This window comes from Euprymna scolopes, chromosome 16 (genome assembly GCF_053919585.1).
Source record: "Euprymna scolopes isolate OS-2025 chromosome 16, ASM5391958v1, whole genome shotgun sequence".
NCBI lineage: Eukaryota > Metazoa > Mollusca > Cephalopoda > Sepiida > Sepiolidae > Euprymna > Euprymna scolopes.
In genome coordinates this window covers 67,272,425-67,295,342 of record NC_136497.1, presented here as the reverse complement: position 1 = coordinate 67,295,342, position 22,918 = coordinate 67,272,425, and the positions used below count along the sequence as shown (strand labels likewise).

The window sequence follows — 22,918 nt, the reverse complement described above, 5'->3', positions numbered from 1 at the left end:
CTAATATCACTCGATTCATCTATTTTTTTATAAATAATTTTATCAAGAATTCTTCATAAGTTTTCGTTTCGGTTTGAATTACAGCTTAGGGAACAGAAGTTATATATATATATATATATATATATATATATATATATATATATATATATATACATATGTGTGTGTGTGTGTGTATTTCTTCATAAGTTTTGTTTTCGGTTACGATTCAAGCTTATGCACCCACACCATATAGATATATTTTTTTATTTTGTAAATCACAACTTTATAATATATGAGACTCGATAGAAAATTGTCTCTTTAATAATATATATGAAATCTACATGACTTAAAATATCATATTTAAGCGCTTTTTACGACCGGGCTACGCAGGGCGTCCTTGCTCGCTTAGATAAATACTTTTGCAGATTTAACTATAGAGTTACAATAATACCATGGCGTCTCCATTTACGCTGAACATCCGCAGAATGCCAACATCAATATATTACATATGAAAGAATCCGCCGTGGAATTTCCACATGTTCTGCTAATAATAATAATAATAATAATAATAATAATAATAATAATAATAATAATTCTATAATTCCAAAATTTTTATTTTTATTCTTTTTTATTTTATTTTATTTTTATTTTTATTTTTATTTTCTGTGCATGTATGTCACAAAAAACTGACGCCACACTAAATAAGCGTCAAGGATGTTGGAAAGACCGAAGAAAAAATACACTAGCCAGACCTCTAATAATAATAATAATAATAATAATAATAATAATAATAATAATAATAATAATAATAATAATAATCAATTACATAATACAGACAACACTCCTCCTATATCACAGAAACCACTATAGCTCCCCCAAACAGCCTCAATAATCTATTTCGCTCTTTATGAAACTATCGCTTGACGTCGCATCTCTATTATGTTACCTAGCATCTTCCCCACTCTTCTGATTAGGCTTCAAAATGCCATAGCATAAAAAGTCCCCCTTACCCTACAGCCCTTAGTAAATGTGCACCCTTGTTTGAATAAATGAATAAATCTCTCCCCCCTCTCTCTATATATATATCCCTCTCTCTCTATATATATATATATAATTTTTATACCTTCATTCCCCTCTATACTACTACTACTACTACTACTACTACTACTACTACTACTACTACTAATAATAATAATACTTTTGGAAATAATAAATTTCTGTCAGAGTGAATACTATTAAAAATAACTTTTTTGTCATCCGTAAAAATAATTCTATTTGACGGGTAAATAATTTTTATTAAATGAAATAACTATTTCTCCTATTATTTTCTTATTTTAAAATTATCGCACTTTAATTATTTTATTTTACAATTAATATTCCTTGTATTTTTACCGCAAAAATAATTGTCAGTAAATCTTCAAATCAATGAAACGAATGTCTGTTTATATATTTTTACAAGCAGACTACACGGCGTTGCCCTGTCGTAAAATACGCATAAATATGATATTTTAATTTATGCAATTTCGTTCTCAATGTATAGTAGTGCCCTCTTCCCTCAGCGTGGCCCGATCATAAAATACGCTTCAATAGAATATTTTAACTATGAAGATTTCATATGTACTATTATAGAGCCAATTCTTTATTTATTGATTATTATATTGTACCTAATATATAGTAATGGTTTCAAAAGTAAAAAAAAAACATCGGTGCCATTAGTTAGAATCGAAAGACAAAACACTTCATCGTTACGATTTCAGATATCGACAAATAGATAAGAAAACGTTTAAAATTAAGATTTTAACAATAATTAATAAAAGTTCGCTTTTCAAAGAAATATGCAAATTAGTTTGCCATTATGAAGTCGCTCGCATATCCATGGCAGAATATATTAAGAAGCTCGTTTTAATAATCTTCAAATAGAAGAATTTGGCTTTTAATATCAATATCAGTGCGAAAAAACTATACTTTATAAAAAACTATACTTTATAAAACTATACTTTATAAAAAACTATACTTCATAAAACTATACTTTATAAAATTTTTAAACGGGATGACATAATTGGATTTTAGAATAATATCTTTTAAGATGAGTGAAGTTTTCTTTTTTCGCTTAGAAACATAAGATTAAGGTAATTAATCGTTGGACGATGTGATTTTACACTATTTTTTAAAAAATCACATTTACATAAAAGTAAATTAAATATAGCTCGCATTATTATCTCTTACACCTATCAGCTTGTGATCCTAAATCCATATCGATTAATTTAATGCTGAATTTTGTACTCGCGAATCAACATATAAAAATAGAGATAAAATTAGTTTGTCATGTTTAAGTTTGGAACAGAATCTTCACGAGTAGACCAAATGAGGACATTTAAGAATATCCCTTATTATAGCCTCTATTGACAGAATTGCAAAATATTTAGCACAAATGTTTATAAGATATGGCGTGTTATTGGATGGTGAGAGTCAATTGTTAATACTCATAATTATTATTATTGTATTGACTGTAGGCATGACACACTTATCTTTGTACTCCTCACCTGGTCGCCGCCACACATGTTTAAGACCATCAAAACAAAACAAATTAAATTTCGTCTCATCAGACCATAGAACATGGTTTCGGTAATCTATGAGCTTTGTTGACATGTCTTCAGCAAACTGATTGGCTATTGCTCCCAGAAGAAGATTCCTCCTGGAGTGACAGCTATGCACGCCAATTTGAGGAGTACAAAGATAAATGTATCATACCTACAGTCAAGCATGATGGTGGGAATGTCATGGTCTGGGGCTGCTTGAGTGATGCAGGTATTGGAGGGTTACATTTCATGTACTGTCAAATACTGCAGCAGAGCATGATCCCCTCCCTCTAGAATCTGGGTCGCAAAGCAGTGTTCCAGCATGACAATGATATAAAGCACACATCCAAGACAACACCTGCTTTACTGAGGAGGCTGAAGGTAAAAGTGATGGACTGACCAAGCATGTCTCCAGACTTGAAGAACACAATAGAACATCTTTGGGGCATCTTCAAACAGAAGGTAGAGGTCCGCAAAGTCTCAAATATCCGCCAGCTCCGCGACATAGTAATTGAAGAGTGGAAAGGCATTCCAGTGACTACATGTGAAGATCTGATAAACTCCATGCCCAGGTGAGTAAAGGCAGTTTTGCATAATGATGGTGGCTGCACAAAATATTGAGAGTTGACATGTATGTTAATATTGACAACTTTTCGTAAGGGGTGTACTCCCTTTTGTTGTCAGCTTTTAATGGCTTTATTTGGAGTAATTTCGAGGGGAACATAAATTAACACTGTTATATATGCTGCAGACAGACTACTTTTCATTGTGCCCCCAAAAATCATTTTTCTGTGTTGCCCCATGAAGAGATATACTTTAATATTTGAGGAAATGTGAGAGGAATAGTCACTCTTGTGATACACTGTATATTCTATTTCACTTTTTAAACCCCCTGACATCCATCCCCCATGATTATGTCGTTGGATAAAGTCAGAGCCAACCAATGGGCAACAAGAATGAACTCAAATGTTAACTCAAATACTCTCTCAAAGGCATACATATTTATATTAGTAACAAAAATAAAGTGCATATTTTTTTATTGTCGTTTTGAAATTTATTCGCCGGAAAATGCAATACATGACTTAAAGTGCATAAGAGAATACAGACACGTCGAATATTCACAAGATCATTTTATTTATCATTTGTCACTAATTTTCCTAGCAAGAATATTAGTTATAGATTAAATCCATAGGAATCTCTTATTAGTCTAACTAGATTATTTCGAAGTAATCTTAATTATGACGATAGTTGATAGTTAATAAAAGCATAATATAATACCACTCATGGACAAAAAACTAGCTAAATGTTAGATGGATAAATTACAAAAAGCAAAAACAAAAACAAAACAAAAACAGCAGTACTTCTCTATTTGTCAGAAACATTGCTCATAGAATATATAGAATAAAAGATAAAGTAAGGTAAGCGATAGTTACGATGCTGCCACAAGTAAACACAATGCCCAATTTCTATTATACTAAATTCTATATGTACTCGAATAAGTGGACGTATTGTTTTTTTCTTCCAGTTGGCAATTAGGGAGTTGACTGCATCTTCAAGTCAAAATTATCTAGGGAATATCTACATTTTGCTGCACATAAATTGTCAACTAAATATGAAAAAAGAAGAAACGTTTCTGATTTCGGTTCTTCATATTTGTTGCAACACTTTTCACATTTAATGGACCAGAGGGATAACGTGACATTATCACTGCAATTCTAGATTAATCATAAACACAGAGGCGCTTAAGACAACTTGACGCCATCACTATAGTAGAAAAACGCCTCTACTTTTCGACCTATTTCAAACATGTTTTCTCTACTCTCATATTTTATAGCTAAACCAATCATGTGATATTATATTTCTGAATTTATTAGACGAGGTTTTATAATTCGTATTATCTGCATGATTCGGACTACTGTTCTCATCTTTTGTGTTATATTTTCACAACGTTTCAGTCTATGTACTCTCTGATCTTCTTCAGTAGTATTTTGTCGAATTAGTGGATATAGTAGTTGGTAAAATACTGTTGCAATCCAGACTCTTTTGTAAATTAAAGGTTCAATACTTAGTGTGGACGATACTTAAAATACAAATGCGAATTACTTAGGATCATGGTTTACGGAACGAAAGTATGCTTCTTCCATGGATTAAATGGAGGATTCCGTTCAAATTCCATGCAGATTCCCGAGTTAAATAGAAAGATTGCCGAGTTTGATAGAAAGATTAACGAGTTTGACAGAAAAATAAACGAATTCGATAAAAAGGTTAACAAGTTTGATAGAAAAACTAACAAGTTTGATAGAAAGATTAATGAGTTTGATAAAAAGATTAACGAGATTGATAGAAGAATAACGAGTTTAATAGAAACATTAACAAGTTTGATAGAAAGATTAACAAATTTGATAGAAAGATTAACGAGTTTACTAGAAAGCTTAACAAGTTTCATAGAAAGATTAACGACTTTAATAGAAAGATTAACAAGTTTGATAGAAAGATTAACACGTTTGATAGAAAGATTAACAAGATTAATAGAAATATTAACAAGTTTGATGGAAAGATTAACGAGTTTGATAAAAAGATCGGCGAGATTGATAGAAAGATTAACGAGGTTAATAGAAAGATTAACGAGTTTGATAGAAAGATTAACGCGTTTAATAGAAAGATTAACGAGATTGATAGATAGTTTAATGAGTTTGATAGAAAGATTAACGAGCTTGACAGAAAGATACACCTGAGGATAGTCTGAAGTTACATCAGCCGAAACGCTGTAAAAAAAACACTCAAGATAAGAACAATAGTCCGAAGAATCCGAATAATACCAACCAACTCATATTTCTCAACCTTATTCTTCATATAGCAATGCTAGTTTGATATCGGCCAGGGCCAATGCCTTGTTAGTTCTATAGCTCCTTCAATTCTTGGCCTTGTATCTCACAAATATAAACGCTCACCAGAGACCGACACACATGCCTCAGCGGATCAAATCGAATGGTGAAGAATCAAAGAGTTTGTTTCGTGCGACGAAAAGGAATGCATTCACGCGTGCGGAGCTAACTGCTCGTTCGACTGAAGTTTGGCTACTCGATTCCTATTGAGAAAATACTTTATGAGTCGGAAGGAAATTGTTTGTGGTTCGAAAATGTCATCAAAATAAGGAATAATACATCAAATGCCGACGACGATGATGACAGACTTTTAATGATTAAAGCCGAACAATTATTGTCTGGAATGGGTCAAGAGGTTTTACATCTGCTACAAAGAACACGCTGGCTTCATCGAATCTCGAAACACACACATGCACAGTTGGTAGCACACCAAAGTGCTTTTCCTAGTAATATCCACAAAAATGACATGATTCAAATCCCCATATTGTAATTATTACCTACTTGCTATACTTCCCACGAGGACGTAATCAGACACAAGATTGGAGTTAAAAAAAAAACAAAAAACAAAAAAAAACTCCCCAAAATGAGACATCCTGCATTGGGATAAAAAGAAAGAAACAAAAAAGAAATCTTAATCTACTAATATCTCCCTCACTGTCCTAGTACAGAAAAAAAACAATAAACGTAATATCAGAACTGCTACTATATACGGCATAATCACATCGAAACACCATTTCTCCTTAGATCACCGAAAACAAGCGACATAGAACCTAGTCACTACTAAATGGGTGAACATTTGGGAATACCAAGTGCTGTATGTGTTCTCCGCTTATCTCGGCATTGTTTCTAGTCGTCCTGGATTTCTCATTGGCACAGAAATAAAGCAGTATCGATTCAAGCGATGTGTGGTTGAGGATTACGCAACCCTTGCTTCTGGTAAAATGCACACTTCTAATGCTGATTTTCAAAGTCGGTGCATCTTTCTTTCCTTTCAAGCAACGCAATCTTCCTAGTAACATTTTCTGTTTTTTCATGTACCGTATTAATGTAAATTTTAGAAATGGTTTTCAATGAGACAAAATTTTAGAATAACAAGTATGCCGACATATGCTAATTATAATTTACCGTTCCAGAAGACCACAGAGTGAAGACGAATGAGACGTAAAAGCGGGGCAAATACACTGAACTGGCCAAAGGGATTTGGAAGATGAAAAAAGTTAAGATAACACTACTAATAGTAGGAGCACTAGGAATAATACCGAAAAACTTTGAAAAAAGAATGGGAAAGATTGGAATCAGAAGGATGGTTGAGAAGATACAATGGATAACAATAATGAAAACGACTGAGATACGTGAGCTACAGGCACATGTCTGCTACAGATGTAAAACACAAAGGAAATTACACGGAAGTGTGTAATAATAAGTTACTCCCTGCGCCTCTGCCTTCCTCTATTTCTTTGTGTGTGTGTGTGTGTGTGTATGTGTGTGACTATAATCTGACGACGTACCAAATAATCGAGGAGGGTTAAGGAAAGTGGAAAGACCGAGGAGAGAAAGCACTAGCCAAATCCTCGCCGAATGAGTGCAAAGAGAACTGCAACCTTGGGAAGGCTTATTGCCACTCAGATTCCAGTGAAGATCAATGGACGCCGCCAATGAGAAATCAATGGTATGAAACTGTTGCGATAACGCAAACTTTTTATCTGCAAAGGTTATGGAAAGAGGTTGAGCGTACTGGAAATCTGGGGAGACGTATTGTTACTCAGACACCAGAGAGCACCACAAGTTGTTCTCGAAAAAAGAAATCTTTGATGATGGCCTGTGTGACTACTACTAATGAGTAAATAATAATAATAATAATAATAATAATAATAATAATAATAATAGCAAAATTATAAATTTAAATGATGAATACAACATATATATATATATATATATATATATATATATATATATATATATATATATATATATATATATATATATATATATATGCTTTAAGGCCATGAGAAACTCGCAGTTCCCGTTTGTCTGTTTTCTAATTCGATGAACATGCTCACGGAATGTTGAACATGACACAGCAAAAGGTGGACCCTAGATATACTTTTGATAGCACCATGATCTTCGTTCTCAAATTTTGTGCTTTAGTCCCCACATTCCATGAGCGATGTGTCGTGCAAAGGGAAAAAAACTTGCTGTTGTTAAAATCAGAATCCATCCATCTAACACTTATATCGTTCGCTAGTTTTTAACCTTGAAATAGTATTTTTTATTTAGTTTAGCTTCTTAGATCAAGTAGATACATGCCTTGCCTTGCGCGATTTACATAACAAAGTTTACAGTGTGTAACGCTAAAATTGCGACCCTATAAAAAACGACATGATTCCATTTGCATTTGCTTTGTTGTTGTTGTTGTTGTAGACTATCTACTAGTTGGCTATTTGTGTACAAATCCGAAGAGCGATAGGAGCCTTCTATCATGTATGAAAGTGACACAATGTTCAACGAGCGATATCGGAGATGCGTCGCTGTACAACTCATGCTCTTTACCGATCCAACACAGGACCATTTCCAGCATCTTCAAAACGCTAATCCGAAAGGTGCAACGTTTGAGGGCATAGCTCAATAAGGTTTCCAGCCACGATTATGGTATTTGGTGCAGTTTCAAGTGAAGGCCACATCATGCCACCTCACATCTTTGAAGTCGACTTTAGAGTCAACACCAAAGTGCACCTAGATGTACCGAATAGTGTGATGATCCCCTAGTGACATCAGGTGGCCGCTGACAAATCGTGGGTGTGATAGCAGAACTTGACGCCGACCCACAAGTCCAAAGAGATCTAGGCTTAGCTTCAAAAGGAGTGCTACGACTTTTTACCATTCTTTCACTCCCCTCCTCCCCTGACCTGCATCCGCTGGACTATTTCGTTTGGTCATACGTTGAGTACATCACCAACATGTCCCCTCCACAATATCAAAGCCAGCCTGATTGCTACCATCCACGAAGTATTCGTCGAGCTCCCGCCGGCGCTTGTGGAAAAGGCATGCTCCCAGTTCAAGACCCGTATCGAGTCGGTGATTGAGGCTGAAGGCGGCTACATTGAATCACTGTCAGCTCTACTACATAATCAAGTTACCTGAATTGATTTTTTCACAATAAATGTTATAAAATAAAGCTGTAGTTTTGTTTTCTTTAGGGCGATATTTTTATCGTTCCACGCTGTATTAATTAATATATATCCATGTTGTCAGAATTTTTATGGCGTTTACATTTATGTAGATCATATAAATTTTTCTTTATTTTTCTTTTTTAATTACAGGGGAATCCCTGGACACACACCAAAATGGCATATTGTTACTCTTTCAATTCCGAGCAACGCCGAGTCGTCCTGCTAGTTTGAAGTATTACAAATGAAGATTGTTTATATTACACGTGTATACACGCGATATTTTGATCAGACAATTTATAGAAATACACGATTGCCGCGTCTGTTAAATTTGTTCAAATATGGTTTTGAGCTTTTTAAAAATATAAATTTGCGGTTAGAATTAAAGCTTATCATCAAACGTTGAGTATTATGATTTATTTGCCCTCTTAAGTCAAAGATAAATATTAATTCCTGAAAATAAAAAAAGTTTCTGATCTAAAAAAAAAAAACGAAAACTAAACTGAGTAAAAACAAAAATGTCTTTAAGTCATTGTAAACTAGCAAAACTTACAACCAAGTTGACGCAAGTCTGCTTACCTTCAGCATCAAACCTCTGCAGGGATTCAGAAGTGTCTGTCGTCAAGAGACACACAACAAATCCGCTGAACCACATCCCTTTAATTTCTTTGCATCCTTTTTACATAAACGAAATAAACCTGTTTCTAGCATATACTTAAACTTTGGTCTATCTGGCTTACAATATGTCGACCGTATTTAATGCCAAATTATAAAACTTCTTGTAAAGAACTACAAGCCCTTGTACCCACTCGACGTAAAAAAAACCCTAGAAAAACCCAAGTAGCAAAATCCCACTCCTACAGAGTAAAGACGCCCCCCCCAAATATCAGAAAGGCTTCTACTCTAATAGTTTATGTCCCAGAACTGCTAGGCTTTGGACCCCCCCAAGGGTTCCTGCTTTCTCGACTGTACTGACATGCAAAAGTTCAAGTATAATATAGACAGACATCTTGCTGCTCAACTCCCTACATATCATCGCTGCAATTTCTGTCCCAGATAGTATCCCCCATACATCAAAGTGGCACTGTGCATTGTTCGGGGTGAAAATGCAATGAAAAAGTATAAAATCAATTAAACACATGTAACTATTTTATCCAAAACTGAGGGAACAATTGCTGGGTCTATACCCTTCTGAACAGTATTAGTGAATAATTGAACATACTAAATTCATCAGAAATTGAATTTATGGTAGCCGATTTTATAGTCTATGCTAGTATCTATTAACCTAATCACACACTTAATACGAGGCGCGTTCCAAAGTAATGCCTCCTATTTTTATTCCCTCGAATTGCATTTTTATGATGACTGAACGTATGCATTCATGATCTGAAAACTTCATCTCTGTGTTGCAGATATTGACGATGTGAGACTCTAAGAAAGCAAATCTGGTCATGGAAGTGTGTCAGAAGCAGAGATGCATCATTGAATTCCTGGCAAAATTGCACTGAGAATGGCGGTGACTATGTAGAAAAATGAATTCTGAAACACAAAAGGTCGATCTTTTTAATGTGATCACTTCTATCTTCGTAGCTCTTCAACTTTTTTAGAGTTAAAATAATGGTAGGCTGTCATTTTGGAATGACCCCATGCTTGTCTGTATGATAACTAATTTACTAAAAAGAAGGTGATCAACTAATAATATTTCTGGCCGTTTGATTGATTTAAACGTGTAATATATTTAGCGTGGGTTGTTCTTCAGTGCGACTAATTGAATCTATGACATTATCCATTTTAAAGAGATTAAATCCAGATCTTAACTGGTCAGCATCCAATTGGTGAACATTTGCTAATAACAGATGCTGCGTTTAGGGAACAAGGCGAAACCTTCCTGTAAAATGAAAAACCCGAAGTTGCTTTTATCAAATGCTTCACTATAACCTGTTAATCCACGTATAAGTTGACAGAACGAAACAACCGTTTCCTAGGCGGAAATTCCATACTCAATCATGTGACGAAGCTTCCAAGAAAAGAGTAAGCAATTCGTTTAGGTATTTAATTAATTTAATAAATCATTATAGTAAATAATCATATATATATATATACACACACGAGGGGCGTGCAATAAGTAATGCCCCTGACCCACTTCCCATAGACGGAGAGCAACGAAACTTGGCACAGTTATTAGTCTTTCTCTACATAGGAACCACCCAGAGTTATGCATTTCTCCCATCGTTTGATGCAGCTCTGAAGACCGTTTTTGTAGAACACCCCAGGTTGGTCCTCCGACCACGACGTGACTTCAAAAATCAAGGCTGCATCATCTGGGAAACGCTTTCCTTTCAAAAACAACTTCATAGCTGGGAAGAGGTGAAAGTCAGAGGATGCAAGGTCAGGAGAGTAGGGAGGATAGAGTAGGATTTCATAACACCACGACCGTGCTTCTGATCTGGCGACATGAGAGTTGTGGACCGGAGCGTTGTTCTGCAGGAGGAGGGTACCTTTGCTGATCTTGTCCCGCCTCTTGATTTTTATAGCTTCCCTTAATTTCCTCAAAAGTGAAGCATTATAGGCTCCTGTAATTGTTGTACCCTTTACCAGGAAAAATGTCACCACTACTCCGTCCTGGGCCCAGAAGACTGTTAGCATGACCTTGCTAGCGGAGAGCTGCACCCTTGCCTTCTTTAGAGGTGGTGAGTCCAAGTGCTTCCACTGCATTGACTGGGCTTTGGTCTCTGGATCATAGTGATGGACCCAGGTTTCATCCAGTGCAATCGGTCTTTCGAAAAATTTGGACTCATCTTCTTGGCACATCTCCAAATACATCCTGGAGCACTCGACGCGTTCTCGCGTCTGGAATGGTGTGAGCAACCTGGGAATCTATCTTGCAGACACTTTATGCAGATGCAAATGGTCATGAATGATAGTTTCCACAGACCCTGTACTAATCTTGACATTTTGGGCTATTTGGCGAATAGAAATGTGCCGATCTTCCAAAATGGCAGCCTCAACTTGACGGACAGATGCCTCATCAATGGCAGAAGGGGGCGACCAGGTCTGGGAGCTGTTTCCACAGACTTCCGGCCATGTTTGAATTCCCGATGCCAGCGTTTTACAAGGCCATATGATGGGGCATTATCCCTATAAGTTTCTTTCATTTAATCAAAAGCCCCTTTGGTGTGCGTCCTTTCAAATACAAAAACTAGATCACTGCTCGACATTCAACAGGCTCCATTTCACACCTGACACAGTTCAAACACCTGTAAAACAGAAACCACAATTAGTTCAGAGCTATAATTTTCCACATAACCCGTAGAGATATAAATCATTGTACATGCAAAATTTCAGCTAGATCAGACAACTGAGAGTGGGTCCGGGGCATTACTTATTGCACGCCCCTCATATATATAATACAATAAAAATAAGATCGCAAGGAGACAGTTCAACCCTTACTGAATTTGTGCTGTGTTTTAAATAATATTTATGACAAAAAGACAAAGACGTGTCCAAAGGAAGAGAAGAGAGGAGGAAATGAATTACTGTTGCATGTTGTCTACATGATAGTCTGCCGGTTAAGTAACTCAGCTATACTGTTAGATGGATAACTGTTATGCTTATTTACCCACGCGTGCAAGAACTCTGCAAACTATAGATATCAGCAGCAGCAGGTACCTCTAAAAGAAGTTAATATTACAGCAGATAGTCCTGACAATCGCACTGAACACTCTCGCTGGTAACCTTCTTATCTGTATATTTTTGTATTACTGACTTTTTCACATGAAATTTGTTTACTGATTTGCTCTCTTGTATATATATATATATATATATATATATATATATATATATATATATATATATAGTAAATTATGAAAATATATATGTCAATTAAGCTGCGCAGAATATTCCGCGTTTCATTCTCGTGAGAATTTGTTAGACTTATGACGAATTTTTACAAGAATGAAACGCGGAATATTGTGCGTAGCTTAACTGCTATGTATTGAGCACTGTTGAAGTAAATACTGAAAATGAAGCATAAAATTATGTCTTCGTATATTAATTGTGGTTAAATGAAGTAATCATATATATATATATATATATATATATATATATATATATATATATATATATATATATATATATATATATATATATATGCTAAATTGCAGCTCAGCGTTACCCGGTCGTAGAATACGCTTAAACATGATAATTTAATTTATCCAGATTGCGTATGAATTATCATAGAATCAACCCTCTATTGATTATTATAAATTACGATGAATAATTTATCCTGTGGATAAATTCGCAAAAAATAAAATTAAAAAAATAAAATTAAAAAAATAAAATTAAAAAAATAAGATTAAAAAATAAAATTAAAAAAATAAAATTAAAAAAAATAAAATTAAAAAAATAAAATTAAAAAAATAAATTCGAAAAAAATAAAATAAAAAAAATAAAATTAAAAATGATAATGATAATGTCTTTCATCAAATTCCGTCTGTGCTTGCTTATAATATCATGTCAGCTAATATTTGGGCTTTACGATGTATGCACTGGAAAAGTAATTTCTCATTTTAGTTTTAGTTTCAAGATATCATAAACGAAGAAATGATTTGCGCAATTTTAAATGGTAGCTCGTAAATTGAAGTCATTAATAAGAAAAAAATTCAAATAACATAGTGACGTGCACCCGGGCTTTAAAGGGGAAGGGGCCATTCGATCTGTAGTCGAATATCCATCTATTAAGCTATATCGCCAGATTATAATAAGTTTCCTCTTTTAAGAAGAAATGATTTGCTAAGATTTTGCTATCTCCCTTTTAGTCATATACGCGCGAGCCACAGGGGCTATATTCCCAAAATTTATTATAAATTAAAAATGCTAAAATTAATTTTTGGAATAAACCATATTTTCTGTGATTTAATCTTATTTAAGCACACACACACACACACACACACACACACACACACACACACACACACACACACACACACACACACACATATATATATATATAATTATAAAACTCAAATGACCTTGTAACGAGCGACGTAATCCACTTTCCGGTTTACGGCATCCGGTTGCACATGCGCGCATAAACATTAACACATAACAACGTAAACAGATAAACACAAATCGCTTCTTTTGCAGATTTAGACCTTCGCACTAGAATATAAACGTTATTATTTCGAAATTATTATTTAACATGGGAAGAGTGGGGGTGTTTTGCAACTATTCTTTATTACAACTATACTGTCGCTATTTTCTTACAACTAAACAACTTTAAACCGTTGAAAAACATAAGAGCAATTGTAGTAAAGCCAATACTACTACTACTACTACTACTACTAATACTACTATCTATCTATCAATCTATCTTGTCGTCACTTTTCCTTCCTTCTTTTTTTACAAAATAGTTGTGTGAATTTGTTGACACATTTACTTATTAGTTTTATTTTATTTTATTTATTTAGATTTTATTTTTTTTGCTTCAGGTTTTATTAATAGATTTTAAGTTTCTATAACTTGCTTGAAGGATTCCAATATGGGTTTTTCATTCTTATATTTCTCATCGGTAGGTTCATGTGCGTTTTTGCTGCTAAATGACTTTCGTCGGCGTTCGATTCGTAGGAAAATCATGTTAACCTTTGTATTTTTGAGCGATTATTCGGAAAAATAAGTAACTTTACAGGAATAGGGAGGATTTTTTTTTCATGTTTGAGTGATCCGTCCGTGATTTTTCATTTTAATATACTTTCATAGAAATGTTTCTGTTAAGTAAAAAAAAAAAAAACAACAACAAACTATTTTCTTTACGTCACGAGTGTCACGCTCATACATGAATTCCATAGCTAATATAACATACTGACCCAACGGGTCACGGGTAGTCTAGTATATATATATATATATATATATATATATATATATATATATATATATATATATAATATATATATATATACGGTGTTTTTAGAGACGATGAATTTAAAGAATAAATTACAGTAAAATATTTTTACTATTATTATTCCCAGTGAGTAACAACTTTTTTTACTAAATAGAAGCAAGTCAACTAATAACATTTCTGTCCGTTTCGACCTCTGCCATTTGAGTATCTGCAGATTTGTTCATCCAATTTCATGCTAAAATGTCAGATTCTTGGAAGTTCATTTTTAATTATAAATTCTTGGAATTTCTTTGAATTGATTATTTTCTTTCAAATGCATTATTTAATATATAAATCTCACGATGTGTGTGTGTGTGTGTCTGTCTCCGTTTTTTTTTAAATTGTATCTCCTCCATATTTTTATGCATGTGTTGTATATATCTAGCTACGTATCTAGATATGCTATGCGTTCCTTCTCCTCCCCCTCTTACTTCATCTTACAATCTCTACGCACACTAGAAAACACACACACACACACATATTTAAAAGAGTGTAGCCATCAAGAATTGTAGGCTACACTCTTTTAAATATACATTTTTTCTCTCGTTGGAACTACGCAACCATCACTTTATACATACACACATACATATATATATATATATATATATATATATATATATATACTTGTTTATTGTTATATAAACATGCTCACATCCCGCTGCTACAAATAGCCACTTGTTTCAATCAAACAACAGATATCATCAGGCAGCGACTTGACTATTCAAAAGTTCAATGAATATTTGTAGCAGCGGGATGTGAGCATGTTTATATAACAATAAACAAGTATTATCAGCTCTTTTTATTGAGCACTATCTAACAACCTCGTTGAATTCATTAGTCCATTACTTTTGAATATAAAAAACCCGAGTATATATATATATATATATATACATATATATATATATATATATATATATATATATATACATATATATATATATATATATATATATATATATATATATATATATCCCCCAAACCTCTGGCCTTGATAGCGGTGAAACTAAAACTTGCTGATATAGTTTCAAATGATCTGAAATAACCGCAAGTGAAGACTTGATTCCAAATATTGCTCATATGTTATATCTCTCCTTTTTGGAAATAGGGTACGATTATGAATAGCTCCAGTATCAAATAATCCTCATACACTGTCAAAATTACTTTAATTAGAGGGGAGATATACATATGAGAAATATTTGGAATTAAGTTTTCCCTTGCTGTTATTGCAGATCATTTGAAACCATAGCAAGTTTTAGTCTCACCTCCACCAAGGCCAGGGGTCTTGGAGAAATATCAGATATTTTGTAAAACGAGGAAAGCAAATGGCTATGATTGAAACATTTTATGGCTGTAAAAAGTGTCCAAAATAGGCTCTGGGTGATGGATGATCCACTTAATGTGCGACCTTAATGGCAAATATTACATACTCCACTACACAATTCAGGTCATTAGCTTTCAAAAGAGTCTTCATTTGTTAATTCTGATCAATAGTCGCTGAGATTTCGAAGTTATAAAATTGCTAAAAAATGTAGTATATATATATATATATATATATATATATATATATATATATATATATATATATATATATATATATACTCGCAGCTAAATTGAATATAGAAATGCTCATATCTTTGGTTCTATAGAACGAAACTACGAGAAAATTTGCAGGCTTTTTGAAGATTATATTGCTTTGCTATGGCTATAATTTTATGATAATAAAAAAGAACCTGTGTTTTCAAACCAAACCAAAACTTTTATTAGTTCATTATTTATTTACGCAAACATGATTTTTATTATATTACGTCTCACACGTATTTCGTTTTATAACGAAAGTGAACTAAACAACAAAGTATGTATATGTGTATGTATATCAATGGATACACACATTATATATACATTATACACAAATTCCCGTAAAATCACTGAATTTCAATACTAGATAAGCGACCATTTGAAGGCGCCGTATGCAGGTAGAAGGCCAGGTCTGTCGTCTGGCTTTTCAGTGTGTGTAGAGGTGGCGTGCGCACACATTAGCAGTCATATAAAAAGAGTATGGAGTTTATCGAATTCCATCATCTCGACTGTGGTCGCAAAATGATGATGATGATAATGATGAGACGCAGGGAATTATGAATTCGGAAACCAATAACGATGATTTTATATTATATATTTAATTTAAGGTTCTTAATTTTCAGCATACCCGCCTTAATCACAAAGTAGTGGGGATATTAAGAGTTTATTTTCCCTAGAATAATTACCTGTTCTTTTCTTATGGAAGTCGCTCAAAATCAGGTATGAAGCTACTTGATGCATATGTTACATGGCTGTTACGTTCGAACCGTGTTCGGACCCCCCCCCCCCACTCTCCACGCCGTCCAGCACCGCTGAAAAGGATGAAACAAACAAAAACGAATAAATCCGACTCGGCTTTTCTTTCTGTTATAGCATATATTAGCATTACTTTTCAAACAATACCTGTGTCTTGTTTTTCTAATTTCGTCTGTTATGAGATTAACAAAACCCTGTCGCCTCGACACCAGCTTAAAAAGTTTCTCCCTGCCACTCCGCGTTTTTCTTTCTTTCCGAGCACGTGGTTCATTTTTCTCTGCCCTTTTTTTCTTTTTCTTCTCAAGCGAGCCCGACCACACGTTTTCTAATTTGCATATATGCTTTTTCGGCTCCTGCTAATATTTTCGCAAACCAACTATCCCAAAGCTCCTGCAAATATTTTCCCACGCACTCATACGCACTCTATTACAGAAGGAGCTAACACGAAAATGGTTATCACAAAGACAGAAAATTGACTTAAATCATCAAAATACCAAAGTCAATCTAAATGTAGGAGGAAAGCAGTCAGCAAGAAAAGAAGTCACTGAAATAGGAATCTTTATTATAATAAAGTATCTGGACAGCGAATTGATGACGATCAATAGACTAAAAAATGGAAACCGCACAAACCCTTTGCGGTTTTAACCGGTTTCCTTCAAAGGAGGATGTTCAATGGGAATATGAAATTCACAAGCGGTCCTCAGTCGCATGTATATCTCCGGGAGATGTTGACGTCCTCCTAGATACAGCGCCTGGAATGCCGAAATTGGTCACGCATCTAGTACTAACCAGACTCAACGTTGCTTAACTTCAAATGTGTCAACGTGATTATGTCGTATACGAGACTAACGAGTCCCAACGATCTAGAATAAATGAAGCAGAAAATAAACCAGACGATTCGAAAGAACACATATGCCATAATACTTAGGTTTACCCTATTATCTCACCCATAGCTGGAAGGAAAAAGATGTAATTTGCATTAGAATTTTAGAATAAGTGTCTTTACAACTATTTTGATTAGCAATTCAAAATTTCCGGTATGTGGCCAGCCTCAAAGTTCTTTATGGTAAGAGATCTAACAAGAACCTGATTGTCAACCTAATGTAGACGTTACCTTAGTTTTTCTATTAAAATTTCGATTAAATTTTTCTTTGAAATGAATCTTGGCTAGTTGAACAGATGTAGTTGTATTCACTCACGCGTCAAAACAACTGACAAAGCGAGAATTACCACTTAATCAATGGATTTGCAGATGAAAATGCGATTTCATATAGAAGTGTAACTGATCAAATGACATACGGATATAACACCTTAGAGATATGCGTGGATGTATCTAAGAATTATATTTGAAACTTTAATAAAATATACCAAACCAAATACTCTTACAAACAAAAGTATAATAAATTAATAGTATTTTTAAGACTTAAGCGTCATAAAGAATATACAAACACACAAACAAACAAACTATTGAAATAGTGGTTTCTGTGTACTATGGTAGCGGCACATTTTGGGTATACTCCAGCATGTTATTTGGTTTCTGTTAGAATTTTTGAAGCGCGTGAAGCTTTATTTACCAACCGTTTCCCCCAATCAGTTAAATGTAATGCGATAAATGACACATTTTAAAAAAAAAATATGGAATGCAGAGGTATATCTGATATTAACGATCTGGGGCGTTCCCAATCAGTCTTTTATGAAAAAGGCCATCAGAGGGCTTGTTACACTTTGTTTTCATCTTAATTGAGATAACTGAATAATCTGAAGATTTCAGCGAAGACAGAACGGTGGATGAACTCAGTTCAGAGTGAATTGATCAAGAAGATTTGTAACAGGTCCGCCAGCATCGCATACGCGAGTGGGTTTGTCAACAATCTGTGTTAAATCATTAGCTAGACAGAAGTCGTAGCAAAACTTTCACCATGATCTAAATAGATTAACCATCGTGAACATTGAAATCTCCATAGATGCTAATGTTAGCTAAGGGATCAGCAGAAAGAAATATGTCCAATTGTCTTAAAGATACTCTGAAAGATAGCAACTCCGTCATTCTAAGGATAATAGATGGCGAATTGTAAGTGCAACTGGAAAGAACAGATAAGACCGTCTAGCATTGGTATCGTGGAAAACAAAATAACGGAAACATCATGTATTTTAAGATGTTCATGTCACGTGGAAATCTTTCTTCAATGTACGCCCATATTCGATGGTCATGGCGATTTTGAGAGCCAGATTTGGATGTCAGTAAATTTTAATGATGAAATCATCAATACATATAGACGGGCCAATACCAGTTTTCCACAGGAACAACAGTTCTGGTTTCGTCTCTCGTAATTAGATTTCAACCTCTGGAAGTTTAGAACGTAGAACTTGTGGGTAACTTGTCTGGCACGTGTATATTTTATACTATTACATACATATACATATATATATATATATATATATATATATATATATATATATATATATATATATATATATATATATATATGTGTGTGTGTGTGTGTGTGTGTGTGTGTGTGCATGCTTACCTATGCCCTTAAACTCACTAAGTAAAAATGAAGAAGATGAGAAAAGAGAAGCAATCAATCTGATAATTAACTTCCGATGAAATAACATGCAAAATAGGTTGCTGTACTCACTCTGCAACATCAGGTGTGGCCCGGTGTACTAGCCACCTGAAAAGGGAAAATAGAAAACACCGTTAAATATTAAAAAATAAAAAGGAAGTGGAAAAAAGAGAAAGGGGTATGACACGACTCTAAAAAGAGCAAGCACAAAAATATTGAAATTAATTATAAGAAACAGGATACCAAAAATAATAAAAAAACTGAAGAAAGGGAAATATCATTTGGTTTACAACACCATGTAACCAGATACTAAAAAAAAACTGGTAAAGCATTTTCCTACAACCAATTTCTTTTTATAAAATGCATTACAATTGACATAAAACTGTCCTATAAATGTTATGAGAATATTAATACTTAATTTGCGTTAGTAAAAAAGATAAAACTAAAACCCGTAGAAAAGGTGACAAATATGACAAAAATATTGAGCAATAATAATAATAATAATAATAATAATAATAATAATAATAATAATAATAATAATGATAATAATAATAATAATATCAAGCAGAAGGAACTAGAAGGAAAGAAACTCTCAAATTGTAATTTTGCTGTCACAGTAAACCACAGGGCGAAGATAAAAAAAAAAACGGAAAAACAAATATAAGAATATGGAACATGAAGAAATATAATAAAAGTAGTTGTAGGAGTACCAGGATCAGTCCCAAATAACTTGGGGGAAAAGACTAGAATAAATAGGAGGATTCACATTAATTGTAAGTTAATTATACCCCTCCCCCAAATGGTTGTCGGCAGAGTGGCACGATACCAAATAATTGCGAAGGATCGTGGGTGGGACGACCGAAGAGAGAAAGCGCTAACAAGACTTCCGCTGGGTGAGTGCGAAGAGGAGTGGGACTTTGAGTATACCTATAACCACCCAAATTCAAGTGAATACCAATGCCAGCGAAAAATCAAGGGCAAGCGGCTGCTGCGATAACGCAAAGGCATTATCGAAAGTTATCGAAAGAGGTGGAGAGTACTGGACATTTGGGGAGACTTTCCATTATTCAGACTACAAGGAACACTACCGATTGTTGTCTGTGAATAATCTCTGATGATGGACTTCATGAGAATTAGTGAGCACAAATAATAATAGATCATAAAAAATAATTATTATTTCTATCAGATTTATAACTATCTAAATTGAAAGAAAGAAAATGTGATATTTAAAAAAAAAAAAATCCGTAACAGCAAAATTAGAGTACAATTCTATTTTACAACTTGCAAAAAAAAAAAAAAAAAAAAATAATAATAATAATAATAATAATAATAATAATAATAATAATATATATATATATTTATATATTAATTTTATTTATACAAACACTATTGGCTACATATGTGCATACATGTTTCTGTAATCACCCACGTTGGGGGATTACGTCTTCAGGCCAAGAATTACCGACGTAAGTGACTTACGACGGTAATTCTTGGCCTGAAGACGTAATCCCCCAACGTGGGTGATTACAGAAATATGTATGCACATATGTAGCCAATAATGTTTGTATAAATAAAATTAATATACCTGCTCTGTTCACTCATTGAGCACTATTTTGGTAGACACATGTTGTTTCATTGGATGTACTTCTAGGAAACTAAACTCTACTGGCTATATATATATATATATATATATATATATATATATATATATATATAATATAGCTAGACACAGTATTTGCGAATAATAATCAAATAAAAAAGACGAAAAAAGGAAGGGTTTCGGGAAAACTGCACTTAATTGAAAATAAATAACAATATTATAATAACATGCAATAACAAAACGCATGTATGGTACAATATTATCGAGTCATTATTGGGAACTTAAAGTAAATGGATGGACGCTTCTAATTAAATAAAAATAATAAAACGTACATATATAATGATATTTAGGCGATTCGTGTATGCAGTAAACTAGAAAGATATAATTTCCATGATGTCAAAATTTGGCTTAATAATTTTTAAATATAAAAAGTAGGCTTTTAATAACAATTTAAGTACGGCAAACATCTCAACTTTGCATGTGTATAGATTGGACATATATATATATATATATATATATATATATATATATATATATATATATATATAGATATTTATAGATATCGAGCACTTTGGAAATATTGTTTTGTTTCAATAGATTAAAACTTATTTAACACAAACACATACACACATATATATGATAATTTAATCTGTGCTTATCCGTTTTCATTATCATAGAGTCAATCTTCTATCTTTTATTATTTTGTGCACAATATATAGTAGCGACTTCGAAATGTATATGTATGTATATATTTATACTTTTATTTGTATTTGTATATATATATATATATATGTATATATATATATATATATATATATATATATATATATGGGTGTGTGTGTGTGTGTTTTGGCAGTCTCTAAATGTTAAAGTTTTGAGCTTCTATTATCTCTCCAGAAATCGATAAGTTAAAGCGAATATCTTATTTTCAAAAAGCAATTTTTTAACGCAACAACGGATAAATAAATAGCAAATCGCGATAAAAATGCCATGTCGCCATTGCATTTTTGATAAAGGCAAACTTTTATTATTTTTTTAAATTTTCAACACTTCTTATTTTTTAGATAACTTTTTTTTAAAATGCTAACTGTTTTGACCACTATCATAAATGTATGCTACGGCATTTTTTTTTTTTACCGCGTGCAATAGTCGTCTTGGATGAGAGCAAACGGGTAGATATGTTAAAAGGATTTTCAGCATTTAAATTCTTTGAATAAATATTTGACTAGACAAAAAAGATCTTCCTGAATTGCTATGCTTGTCAGTGCATGCGTCGTGCTAAAATTTTCAAGCATTCAATGGTAGAAACATTTGCCCGTTACGTAGACCTAATAATTTTATAAATAGAGATAAAAACAACAGTTTTTGTGAACGGAGAGCCATTCTTCTAATGAAAAAAAAAAAAAATGACCCACAAAGGGATGACAAAAGAAATAACTATCGTAAAAAAAAAGAAAAGCGCCAAGTTGTAAATATTACATGTAGTTGTTTCAAGCAAAAACAAGCAGAATGAATCCACTCAGAGATACTTTAAAATGTGAAGAATACCAGGTGAAAAATAGATAGCACTAAACCAGTCAGGATCAGCAGACTCTAGTTCATTGTTCGGGTTGAGACGAAAAGCTATAATTGAAGAATTCAGAGATTTAGAATAATTCGAAAGTGAGTTTTGCATCTGATTGGTTCATTCGTATCACCCCTAGTTATAATTATAATTCTCTAAATCTTTGCGGTCAAACTCTATTGTACAAAAAAAAAAAAAAAATCTGCTGTAGCTTAATAATAATCTAAATTAGTTAATAATTCAATAGATGCTGTAATAAAAAACCTAAGTCGGTAAAAGTATAAAACGAAACAAAAATGAAAGTAAAA

At 33.3% G+C, this 22,918-nt stretch overlaps 1 protein-coding gene across 4 annotated transcripts in view; it reads right to left on the bottom strand.

Moving 5' to 3' along the window:
• Positions 1 to 22,918, bottom strand: part of LOC145296006 (uncharacterized) — a 630,022-nt gene that overhangs the window by 324,544 nt on the left and 282,560 nt on the right. For 2 of the 4 annotated variants that reach the window (XM_080142022.1, XM_080142021.1), the window contains exon 2: positions 19,519 to 19,554. The exons of the other annotated variants lie outside the window; for them this stretch is intronic. In XM_080142022.1, coding sequence (XP_079998148.1) covers positions 19,519 to 19,554 — 36 coding nt within the window. The remainder of the gene's footprint in view (positions 1 to 19,518; positions 19,555 to 22,918) is intronic. 4 annotated transcript variants of the gene reach the window in all.